Source organism: Nelumbo lutea, chromosome 1, assembly GCF_056320005.1.
Source record: "Nelumbo lutea isolate HS-2025 chromosome 1, American lotus-T2T, whole genome shotgun sequence".
Taxonomy (NCBI): domain Eukaryota; kingdom Viridiplantae; phylum Streptophyta; class Magnoliopsida; order Proteales; family Nelumbonaceae; genus Nelumbo; species Nelumbo lutea.
This window is the reverse complement of record NC_142684.1, coordinates 81227301-81240735: the sequence shown is the minus strand read 5'-3', so window position 1 is coordinate 81240735 and position 13435 is coordinate 81227301. Positions and strand designations below refer to the sequence as shown.

Here is a 13435-nt window from a genome sequence, read left to right as displayed (position 1 = left end):
ACATTCTGGGGAAGTTGGAGATGTCTCTTACTACTGAGAAGTCCTAGCTCATTGAATTTATTGTAAGGCCATTGCATCTCCTGTTCATGGATCTTGTTCTCTTTGCCTCTAGGGGGTGTTCCGATTGATTAAATAATTTATGTTCTTTTTTCAGATATATGTGGGGAACAGGGAAATTTTATTTTCTCAGGTATCACTCTATCTCCTAGGTGAGTAAATAACTTTATTATATGGAGGGAAAATTGTCCACATTTTAATGGAACAAAAATACCCTTTTTAATAATGGATTTTTATGGTTAAAACAGTCATTGCCATATTTACCTGAAAAAAAAAAAAAAACACAGGTAGATGCACTTACCTGAGTAAAAAATACTTACCCATGTAAGTGCATTTATCTGGATAAATAACTTACCGCCTAGATCTCATGCTTTTGGAAGCACAGATTGATGACAATCCAATGTTTGGAGTTGTGAGCTATGCTGCTGCTGCATCCCCTCCACCAATTCCATGCATGAAATTTTTAGGTGGAAACATCGATAGTGGAACAGAGGTGCCAACACTCTGAATAGTTAGAGGCAGCATTGAAGCTGCTCCACTTCTACCACAACCATATTTTGTGACTTATTATTCGAGGTGTTATGACAAGATCAGTAATGTTGAACTCCAAACCAGTGTTTTCAAGACCCAATCATACCAGGAATTATATAAAGATACATCACAAACTGATTACATATGATTTATATGGCTAAATTTATAGTGTATTCATTGCATTGTGTACAAAAAATATAATTGATTGAATGTGATGGTAAATATAATTGATTGCATTGTGATGGTAAATACATTAAATGAAACTTGAATCAATGAAAATTACGCATACTTTAGTTGAGATTTGGATGTAACATGCATCCAAGATCGATGAATACACCATAGTTTAAGTTAATTTGTATTTGATTCATTTTGAACTGATAATTTTTACGGAAAAGTATGGACAGGCCCAATGCTGATTTCTGAATTCCACTGCAGACCTATAAACATTCAAAATGTCAAAAAGCCCTACTCTATACACCAATGCCCGCCCGTGAATCGGCATCAATTCCGAGCTGGTACCTACCCCAATTGTACTTTGGGCGTTTCCTCAAAAAACGGTGCCACGTCTGTGCCTAGCCCTTCCTTATATTCTAGTCTTGCTTGTTGATTAAGTAAACCTAGTTTGTTTCCTAGAAGCCTAGATAGATCTCAAACTGAATTGTGTTTGAAATTAAGGAGAGGGGTGCCTAACCCCTTCCCTCCCCTTATTCAAAGAATTCTTGACTTTCTGTTTCTAGGCTAGTGAAAGAGTGGAGTTCCTATTTGTCTAAAAATCTAAATCGTTTAACCAGAAAAGATGACCCATTTCCTCTTAAACAAAAATGGGTGGCAACTCTATTGGTCTAGCCATGAGCTTTTTGGAGCTCACACCAATCAATAACTTTTTTAAACAAAAGAAATAAATTCTTTGCACTCTTGACTGTTTAAAAATCATCTACAGACTTCACGAATGCAGTTCCTGTAAAACAATACACTAAAAAATTAATCAATGTTCGGCTACATGTATTCGTTCAACCATCAACCATTATTGTACAACCATATGTAGCCCAAACCCTACGGAGTTCATCAATTGACATTTGAACCTCCTTAGCTAAATCCTTCAACAAATTGGTCCTGCAACTATGATATGAAGGAGATTTGTACCTTGAACTAATAGTAGTAAGTGAAAGAAGGGTAGGATCCATCTAATGGACGCCATAAAGGTTGCGGAATGGGTGGGCAAATTTCAAAAATTTTCTACCTTCTCCCAACTGGGAATCATATTCCCAAAGTTTAGAATACAATATTCAAAGATCCTACTTGAACCAAAATCAAACCAAATCTGTACTAAAAGATAAATGGGAGGAATATACCTGATCCGGAGAAGCTGTATCTCCCAAAGTTGGTGTTCACGCCCAAAGAATGCTCCAAGATTCGTTCCTGCTGAAGATGACACAGCTATGGATGGAACAGAACTAGCAGGGTGCGTCCTACACACTGGATCCTTCACAAGAATCCTCTGGAAGTACTAAACACTGAATCCTTTTCAGTCTTTCTTGCAAGACTGATGTCAAGAACAGATTTCTTGACTTTCTTTTCTGCAAAGATCTAATCTTGCAATGGCAGATGGCGGCGGCAGGAGGAGATCTCCAAAACAGAAAAAAAAGCTGAACTGCTTTTTTTTCTTTTTTCTGGAGAGTATGAATTAGATCAGATCTAAATTCGCAGGAGGTATCCTATACCTCTTCAAGGTGGTTCGAAATCTCCTCCTTTCTTCTTGATTAAGAAACCTCCTTTTCAGGAGTTATCCCAATCCAAATCAGTATTTGGATAGGGGATAATCTTAATCCTTTCTGCAGATAGAGTTAGCTTACTCCTGATCTTATCAGGAGGTTACCAGATTCAAATCTAATTTGAATTTGGTCTCTAAGAATGGATAAGGCTAAAGGCCCAATCCTTTTACTAACTTTAATCTCAAATTCGCCCCATGGATGGGTGATCATATCAGCCCACCTCGAAATGGGCTTTTGGCCCATTCAGTGTTCAGTGTCTAATTAATTTCCAATCTACTGCCCAGTTGGGCTTCTTTGTATGGCGTGGGACCCAAGCATTGATCTACACACCAGCCACATGGGTTCGGCCCAGCCTCTAAAACAAGGCCCAGCCGAATTCACTGAAAAACTCAATGAACCCCTTGAGTCCATCATATGGACCCTATGGGCCCAACACTTACATTAAGTGGTCCCTGGGCCAAGCCATCTTATAAAAACCCAGGGACTGTGGGCAGGTGCAAGATTAGCCCATCAAGTATTATCTTCAATGGTCTTACACTTAACCTCTCAGCCCTTAATGATCAAGCACTGCCCGACAAGAGATGACCTCTCCCTCGGCTGCAAGGAACAGTGCTGCACTCTCCTCTCACATGGATCCCGGGAATTAAAACCATTTGCAAACAATTCGAAACCGTACATATATATATAAATATATTAATTTTGTAAAACAAAATTCCAACGATTGAAATCAACTGCCGGCAGTTTGGTTTCCATCAGAGAGAGTGCATTCCCGATCATTACCCTTTGTCCGATAAAGTGGCTGATTCTGTCACTATGATCACCCACTCAGATGAATTCTCAAACTGCCCCAACATACCCAGGTTTTGATCCCCGCTAAGGATCTCACTGATTGGCATATCAAAGGCAGCCTGATCCAACACCTAGTGAAATGTCATAATCGAGTCTAGGGTTCAGGTGTAACTTTCCAGTTTTGCCCATCTATCTCCAAGGTCCAGGGCAATACTAGAAATCTGGTCCGGTTCAAGGATTCAAGTAATCCCATACTGCATGTGCCTCGGGTCTTACCCTAATGGCTGAGACAGGCCATCCCAACACTTGGTGGCACACCAGTATCAGTCTTGGCAGGATAAATCTCCCCAGACTTATCCAACGGCTGTGAACATTTAAAACTAACATGAGTCTCTATAAATATCCAGTTTTAGGGTTTTACACAGAATTAAACCAAACAACATGAATCAAACATGCACTTTATTTATTTCCACTAAATAACAAAAGTACATTGAATCAGATTGAAGCTAAGGGCATACAAAACTGTCTAACAGCTCCCACTTGCACTTAGGTCCAATCTGGTACAAGCCGGAGTCCCATACTTTCCACGTGATTCTCAAACACCTTCTATGTCAGTGGCTTAGTCAATGGGTCTACCACATTATCCGTTGATGCTACCTTCTGAATCAGGATGTCCCCTCTACCAACGATCTCCCGCAGTACATGGTACTTTCTCTCGATGTGCTTCGACTTCGAGTGAGCCCGAGGCTCTTTACCCTGGGCGATCGCTCCATTGTTGTCACACAACAACGGGATGGGAGATGTGCTGGATGGAATCGCTCCCAATTCGTGTATGAACTTCTTCATCCACACGGCTTCCTTGGCAGCTTCACTTGCGGCAATGTACTCGGCCTCGGTTGTGGAGTCTGTAGTGGACCCCTGTTTGCTGTTTTTCCAGCAAACAGCACACGATCCTATCGTGAAAACATACCCAGATGTAGACTTTCTATCATCTGGATCCGACTGGAAATCGGCATCGGTATACCCTAGAACTTGCAGTGAACTACCATCGAATACCAGACAAAACTCTTTTGTCCTTCGAAGGTATTTGAGTATGTTCTTCACTGCAGTCCAATGCTCCTGCCCTGGGTTTGCCTGGAATCTGCTTACCACACTCACCGCCTGAGCAATGTCAGGGCGAGTGCACAGCATGGCATACATGATGCTCCCTACGGCTGAGGCATAGGGAACATCTCTCATGCTCTCAATCTCCTCAGAAGTCTTGGGAGACATCTTCTTGGAGAGAGTGACTCCGTGCCTGAAAGGAACGTTTCCTTTCTTGGAGTTCTCCATGTTGTACCTCTTGACAATTTTGTCAATATAAGCAGCCTGGGATAATCCAATTATCCGCTTCGATCTATCTCTATAGAGTCGAAGACCCAGTATGTATGAAGCTTCTCCAAGATCTTTCATGGAGAACTGCTGTGATAGCCATACCTTGACCGAAGTCAACATTCCTACATCATTCCCAATGAGTAGGATATCGTCCACGTACAACACCAAAAAGGTGATCTTATCCCCACTGGACTTCCTGTAAACACAGGGCTCATCCGGATTCTGCTCAAAGTCAAACGTTTTGACTGCAGAATCAAAACGGATGTTCCAACTCCTAAAAGCCTGCTTAAGTCCATATATGGATCTATTAAGTTTACATACCATGTGTTCCTGACCAGCAGCAATGAAGCCTTGCGGCTGCTGCATGTAGATATCTTCACTAAGATCTCCATTCAGGAACACGGTTTTGACATCCATTTGCCAAATCTCATAGTCATGGTACGCTGCTACAGCTAGCAGGATCCTAATGGATTTAAGCATGGCCACGGGCGAAAAGGTTTCCTCATAGTCGATGCCTTCTTTCTGAGTATACCCTTTCGCCACCAAGCGAGCTTTAAAGGTCTCAATCCTGCCATCGGGGCCCTTCTTCCTCTTGTAGATCCATTTGCAACCAATTGCTTTTACCCCGGGGGGCGGATCCACTAGAGTCCAGACTCCATTGGTTACTAGTCAATCGGTTAAATGATCGACTTCCGTTACTAGTTTTCCAAACTGAACCGATCGACTTCAGTTAACCAAACCAAACCGGTTAACCCCGTTTAGTTTCAAAAATTAGCCCAACCGAACCGTGAATACCCCTAAAATTGTCGGTCGTTGCTGCAAAATTGCCAGCCACCGCTACAAGTCCCTGACAAATAGAGGTTGTTGCTAGTTACAAAATGCAAACTGTCGTAGATGAAGCTCACCACCATTGTCGGTCGCTGTGAATCGCCATAGGTCACCATAGGTCATGTCTGCCATAGGTCGTCGATCGAGGTATGAGGGCTGAGAAGAGGGAAGGGTTAAAACGAAAATGAATGACTTTTGTTCTAACCCTAGGCCTAATTTGTAAGAGTTGGTAATCGGGGATATATGGGGTCTTTTTTTTGTTTTTATTATTTTTTTAAAACGAAAATGAAATCCGTAACCACGAACAATTGCCCGAGTCAACGGTTTTTTTACCTTTTCAACGGTTTTTTAGGATTTAGTGGTTTACATTATTATTGGACCTAGGGGTGTAAACGGATCGAATTTGAATCAGATCAAGCAATATCCAAATTCAAATTTGATTAGAAAATTCAATATCCGAATTTGATTCGATTCGAATTCGATTAATTAATTATTTTAGATAATTAATAAATATTTTATTGATATAAAGTATATAAATTATTTATATAACTTAATTATTATATATATTATATAAAATATTTTATATATTATATATAAGAATTAAATAAATGGTTGAATTCGGATATTTATCGAATTGAATCAGGTCATATCCGAATTCAAATCCGATTAACTATTCGGTAAGAATAGGATATCCGAATTTGACCGATTAAATATTCGAATTATCTAAATTCAATTCGATTATGTCGAATATCGAATTCGAAATTGGATTTTCGAATACCGTTGACACCCCTAATTGGACCCATGGGCTGAACGGTTACCGGTTTTCCCGCCTGACCGTTCGGTCCGGTCCAATTTTGAAAACCATGAAAAAATTCAATGAACAGTTGACACCAAGCAGATAAGTTTTGCATGCATTCATTATTGTGATTATTTGTAAAACCACATTTGCACGTGAAATCAACAAACCACAAAAATGCAAAATTTAAAACAAGCTATTTTCTTTAATAATTAATGCATTAAAAGCCTTAAAAGTGTTCATGTTTTGTCCTTTGCCCCTGGCATTTGTCAATACTCACTCAATAAGGGATTTAGTGCGCTCTCAGTCTCTCTAAATAGCGTTTGGGTATACGTAGAAGCAATGAATTCAGAATAAACTTTGATCAGCTTACGGCTATTTGCTTTGCTTGGGAGGGAGGGAATCAGTAATCAGTAATCAGTAATCAGTGTGGGGATGGGTCTTGTATTTTACGAAAAAAGAAGAGCTCCATTTCTTCTCTCCAAATCCAGTGGAGAAGCCTTGACTTAACCCTCTTGCTTGCACGTCTGAGACTCACGACGACCACAAGAACCACCATCTGCTAAGAGACGATGGGTAAGTGTCAGTTTCCACACGATGTGACACGTGTCAATTCTCTACTGGGTTATGGCTAAGATTACAAAATCTTCTTCGTAAACGGGATAAGCTCGAAGAGCCTCCTCTCTCTCCCATTCCCACTCCCTGTCAACCCAAAACCCAGACGAAAATCTGACAAAATGCGATTTTTTCACGGATTTTAGCCTTCACGATGAGAAAACATCCCCGGCTGTGAACCAATCCCCCCCCCCCCCCCGGCTTCTTCATTTCGATTTTACACTCCTAAATTCTCTGCTCAAGGATCGTCTTTCATGGCGGCTATTTCTTCTTTATCTTTTACTGCATTGGGCCAAGCGTCGGAGAGGAAGCATGCGGTTTCTTCGATTCGATCATTAGATTCTACTTTTTATGGTTTTCGATTCCGAACCATTTCTGTTTCCGATTCACCTGGAGTTCGAACCCAGAATTCGACTTCTCGAATGGTTATTCAATGCATGTCATCTGCAACAGGTAAGTTAATGCTCCAATTTGTTTTTTAAATATTGTTTTCTTTCACCTCTGAAGTTCTTTTCCTGCCTAAAAGCCATTGCATTCTACTTCCTAATTTCTTCAGATTCTAGCAATCTGTTAGTTATCTTCGTGAATTACTGCATTGATTCTTCTTGGTTCACTTTCTTATTTGATTTTCCGTCATATAATTTCCTTTTCTTCTAATTAGAGTTCTGATATACTTGAGCCTATCTTAGAATGAGTTTTCCTCTAAATCTGAAGGGAACAAAAAAAATTGTAAAAGATAAGTATGAAGTGTTGTTGCCTGACTCATACCACAAGACTCATACGTGTAGATATTGTGATTCTTACAACTCTCATAGTGAGCCAGAGCATTAGACATTGAAAATCTCTAATTTCTCTTTGCGCTTATTTGCACTCATCGAAACGGTGTTCTTTATTCCATTTTGCTTCTCTATAGTAGAACCGCGGTTTTTACTTATCAATTGAACTTTTTAAATTGAAGTTATTCTTTCTTTTTCTTTTTTTTTTTATTTCTTGGGAGATAAAAATACTTTTTAGGTTAAGAGTAAAACAAATTTATGGAAGTCTCAAGTATCTGGCTACTTACTTTGCTCACTATTGTGGTAACAGATGTGCCCACAGTATCTGAGACAAAATTAAGCTTTCTCAAGGCATACAAGAGGCCTATCCCTACCGTATACAACACCGTGCTGCAAGAGCTGATTGTCCAACAGCATCTGATGAGGTATAAGAGGACATACCGATATGACGCTGTCTTTGCTCTTGGTTTTGTGACTGTGTATGATCAGCTCATGGAAGGGTACCCAAATGATGAGGATCGAGATGCCATCTTCCAAGCCTATATCAAAGCATTGAAGGAGGATCCTGAACAATACAGGTCTGTCTAATACTTGTTACCTCTCTTTTTTTTTTCTTTTTTCTTTTTTATCTTGGTTAACCTAATTTGCTCTGAGAGCTGTTAGTTCCTTGAGGTAGTTGTTATTGGAAGTGGAAAGCCATGAATTGTACCTGCTCACCCACCTAAAATGCCAACAACCAAATTCATTATCCAAATTGATGAACATGTCTATATAAGATATTACATGTGCATTCTGAAACTCCCTTCTTTGAGGATTAGTAGATTAAAACATTAGACCTCATGGGCAACTAAAATACACGTATGTGGGGTCTTCCAGACATGTTAGCTCAAATAAAAGGCATACACAATATAACTTTACTTGGTGCATGTTGAGGTGTCTGAAAGGACAAGAGGAAGAACAAGAACATAAGCTTAAGGTGGTGAAATAGAAAAAGATGTTTCATTCTTTAAGAAAAGATATGGCATTACACTGGACTAGGTAAGCGATTTTGTATTAGCAAAGATGCAGATGATGATGATTTTGATGTGTGTTTGTTTGACCTTTTGGATCTTGAACCTTGAAAGTTGCTGATCCATTGAAATTGAAAGGTGACACTTAATGAATATAGACTATAAATAGTTTACACTTGAAAGTATTTGTTTCATTTTAGCAAATTTTGTGGTTTCCAAGAAAATAGTAAGGAAAATAAGGATCTGAAAATTACATGACTAGAAGTTATAATATTATAGGTGGAAATGCTCAAAAATGTTTTATCATCTTTGCAAGTAAAAAACATGTTTGTTTCATTTACTAAAATCTTTTATAAAGGGAAGAATAGGGAGTAACTAGAAAATAAAGGATGAAAATTAAATAGTATGGAAATACAAGATAAAAAATGCAATATAAAAAAAAGCAAGCTCGCTTTTGATATTCTTTTCTTTTAAGGGATTTGTCCTTTCATTCACAGGCAATACCACTACGTTGAATGAGGTAATCAACTCCTTACTTTGAAGATAAAACCCTTCCTCTCATTTTTCTAATTTATTTTAATCAGAAAGGTAAAATAGGAAATATTTAGTCTCCCTTGAAACATCATTATGAAAATGGAAAAGACAAGAAAAGGAAAAGAGACCCACACTTACAGATCTCTAGGTTTAATTTGTACTTGTAGATACCCATCCGGTGTAAAACTTCTTCCTTGTATGGATGGTTTTGTTAGCTTTTTGATCATTCTAGTGTCTGCCCCAATAACCCTCCCCCCGGCCTCTCCCTGTATCATCTTTCTCTTTTTCCGGCAGTGATTGGCTTGGCTGTTGTTTTTCCTCAATCAGTAAGGCAACACCATAAACATTGTCACAATACTTCTAGTAAATGCAACATTTGATAAGCACAATGCTGAAATGGTGTTTAGAGTATCCTATTTCTGTTATTTAAAATTTATGCAGCAATTAGGATGTGACAACTCATTAAGTGTTCTGGTGATTTACTTTTCAATACACCACTTCAGTGAGGCAATTGCTGCAACAGCCTCCAAATTCTCAAAACATAAAAAAGGTGTTTCCTCCAACGCCCCCAGTATAAAATTTTAGGTGTTGCATTGTGTTGCTGTTTGAAACAAAACAAGCATTAGCAAACACATTTTTTGCCTGTTTCCTCTGGCAGGCTGATTTGACAAACTCATTGCAATGGTTATAAAATAGGTCATTCCAAACACCACCTTTCTTTTCTTTTCTTTTTCTTTTTTTTCTTTTTTTTTTTTTGGGGGGGGGGGATTAAGTATTTGAAGTGATTTGAATTATTTTATTATTTTGTTTCTTCCTTTAACCTTTTCTGACCATTTGAGACTAAATTAAATGGTCACAATTACTTGCTGGGGCTTGACTATATCCATACTTTGCAGTTTCAAGTGATGTGAAGTCTGAGAACTTCTGAATTCTGTATAACTTGAGTTTACTGATTTTGTATGATACAGATCTGATGCCAAAAAGTTGGAAGACTGGGCCCGGACTCAAAATGCCAATTCATTAATTGAATTTCCTTATAGAGAGGGAGAAGTTGAAGGGATTTTGAAAGATATTTCAGAACAGGCTAGGAGTAATGGGAGTTTCAGTTATAGTCGTTTCTTTGCTATTGGGCTATTTCGTCTTCTGGAATTGGCAAAAGCAACAGAGCCATCTATCTTAGAACAGGTTGGGCCTCTTGCCACCTATTCTCTGTAATGGTTGAGTTAAATTTGCCAATATCATTATAAATCTGCTTTTAGATTAATTTTCTTATAAGTTTATGTTGTTAAGTAGGCTTATATCAGAATGCATGAGTACAGAGTAGTCAATCATGAAAAACTAGTCAATTCTTTGGGAAGTGCAAAAGAATCCCTACAAATCCCTTTGAATACAATGTGGCCCATAGCTGATTTTATTATGCCAAGAACAAGACGTTAGAAGAGACCACTGAGAACCTGATTTCTGTTATGATGCAGAAGGTTTTCTAAAAATCCTTTGTGCCAGTTTTGAGGACAGATACTACAATCATTCCATCTCCAAGTTAAAACGTAGTTTTTTAGCTAATTTGGGTGAAGGAAGAAGATACAGATCTCTACGCCCCCTCCCCCCCCCCCACCCTTCTGGGGACATTAACAAACCCTTAACTCACATGAGGAAAAAATCAGCACTCTTTTTCTCTAAACCATGTAATATGTTTCAAAAGAGTTTTGCCAAAATAGAGATTATTAAATCCACTCTTGTGGTGGGCATAGGGTCCCAGCCACTACTTGTGGCAGTCAGGGAAATTTATTCCATTGGGTGTTCCTAACCATTAAATAATTGTTTTTTCTTCGATTTTCAATGTCCTGTATGTATTCACTATCCCAGTGAATGCATGGGATCAAATTGTAAGGATTACATAGGTAATTCTAATTCCCAAATTGGCGGAATCTATCAAACGGCAGGCCACCCGCCCTCTTTGCATGAGCTCCCCCATGTATGTGAATCCACGTTCTGCTATATTTCCCAAGTATCTATCCTTTTGAGAGAGAAGAGCAGATCATAGTTGGGTGATCTAGTGAACAGGTCTAAATGACCTAGGCTTTTCCACGTGAAAAGATGGTTGAGCACCCAAAAAAGGTCTGTATTCCTCTTGACACTAGAGGTCTAGAGGTGCTCACGGTCTGGTTGGGCTTTTTTGAAACCAAACCAGTTCTTCAGTTTCTGTAAAATCCTGAACTGAAACCAATCGGTTAACCAATTGATTGGTCATAATTTTTTCAGATGTCTTTCCGGTATCATAGTCAAACCCATAAATATATATACCAGTTGGTTCTATTAACTACTGGTTTTTCTTTTAGGTTAACTGAAGCTGAATCAGTACCACTAGTTTTTGAAAATTACTGAACCAAAACCGAACCGATCGCTTCGGTTAACTGGATTTTTCGATTCAGTTCAGTTTTTTGGTTTTTGTTGAGCACCCCCCTACTAGCCACTTTTTTTTTTTGTTAAATCCCCTACTTGCCCCTATCTGTTCATGAGCTTTCATCCCCAAAGCCCTTGCAGCATGTCCAACATAAAAGCCCTTTCTGTGGACAATTTCTAAATTAAAATGGTGGTACTGTGGAAGTCCAGAGTCACTTGGAGTGAAAAGCTAATGCATGGATGGTATGGGGCTGGCATGGAATGGAGGATTTAACACAGTCATAAGACCATTACAGAGGACCCCCTACTCAGTGAATGGTTTCTATCTGCATATCATCCCTCCACGTGGCAGAAATAGTAAAGGTTAAGCAGGGAAATATGCTTTTTTTTCATCTAGGTTTCTGAATGATGACTTTATGCTGTTTTTTTGTTGTTCAACAGTTTTGTGCAGCCTTAAACATAAACAAAAGAAGTGTAGACCGAGACCTTGATGTGTATCGCAACCTGCTTTCTAAGTTGGTTCAAGCAAAGGAACTCCTAAAGGAGTATGTAGATAGGTAATCCTTATTCCTCAATCATCTCTTCTGCACAGCATGATGCTATGGTTTCTTAGTATTACTTAAACCATTCATGTTTAGATATAATAATTTAATAAAGAGTACCTTGAAGAGGGGCTGTTACTTTGTGTAATGATAAAATCTCAGGCTGGCAAAAATGCAACACAGGTTTAGTCTGAGAGTGGTCACTTCATACAGAATAATGCCAACATTAGGACCGTATTCAGTCTACCCCATCCCAAGATCCCAGATAGCTGAGACCAACATTGGGTAATGACCTTTTTCAGAGAGTACCTTAAAGGAGGATATGTATTAAACCACTAATCTTCTATTAAAGTCCAAACCATGTACCATGGGGTGGGACTCTATAAAACAACAAGCCTTAAATAGAAAAATTCCCCTGAACTGAACCTCCTAAGGATAATTCAAGTTCCTACACCATTAATACTCAAAAGGATGGAGTGTACCCCTGTTGCAACAGTATCTGTTATTTCTAGACAATAACAGAACAATTTGTCTTATATATTTGGAACCTTTACTCTTGAACTCAATGGTTTTACTTCTATTGAACAATGATTAAGCATTGGGTGTACCTTACTGGTCAATCCATTGTGCATAAATTGTAGGACTCTCATGTTTCCAGATAATAACAGATAATTTATGCAATGTTTTTTGGCTGCCAGAGAAAAGAAGAAAAGAGAAGAAAGGATGGGGTCTCAGAAGGCTAATGAGGCCATTTCAAAATGCGTGGGAGAATTCCTATGTTCAGGTCAATAGTACAAACCTACTGTTCCAAGTACTCTGAAACTTAACTCCGTGTTTCTCTTATGGCTTTTGGATCAAGAGCATAATATCTGAGTTACCCACCAAAATACAAGTTTGTAATTCTTGTATTATTTTGAAATATGGAGTATGATGACCCAAATACATCCTTTGTATTCACCTATCACCTTGGCTTTTCCCTCTTTCTTCTTCATCTTTCTGATTTTCTTTCAAAATGTATTCCACTTGTGTTTATTTAGTACAACATACAAATGTTGGATCAGCATTCTCCACAATAAGCCAATTTTCAATATAAGAGCTACTAAGTGCACAAGAGCTACTAAGTGCACCATAAGCAAGGTTCACAATATCAGATGAAAAACCGTTTCACAAGGTAATTTCAAAATTACTGGGATATAGAGGTGTTCAAATTCGGTTGATAAACCAAAAACCGAACCGAACCTAACCGAATAAGTTAATTTGGTTTGGTTAATTCGGCTATCGGTTCGGTTCGGTTTTTATTTTCTAAAATATCAGTTTTCGGTTTCGGTTCGTTTTGACTGAAATTTTCAACCGAACCGAACCAAAAATCATGTTGATGCTGTTACTTAGTTAAGTATATTAAACATTA

General features: G+C 38.6%; 1 protein-coding gene across 1 annotated transcript; it reads left to right on the top strand.

Moving 5' to 3' along the window:
* Window positions 1–6408: 6408 nt before the first annotated feature.
* LOC148875684 (protein THYLAKOID FORMATION1, chloroplastic-like) lies at window positions 6409–13087 on the top strand. Its single transcript, XM_088965071.1, has 5 exons — window positions 6409–7215; window positions 7849–8116; window positions 10051–10267; window positions 11927–12042; window positions 12726–13087. The coding sequence occupies exons 1-5, from the start codon at window positions 7017–7019 to the stop codon at window positions 12817–12819; spliced, it is 894 nt and encodes a 297-aa protein (XP_088821197.1). The 5' UTR covers window positions 6409–7016; the 3' UTR covers window positions 12820–13087.
* Window positions 13088–13435: the final 348 nt, after the last annotated feature.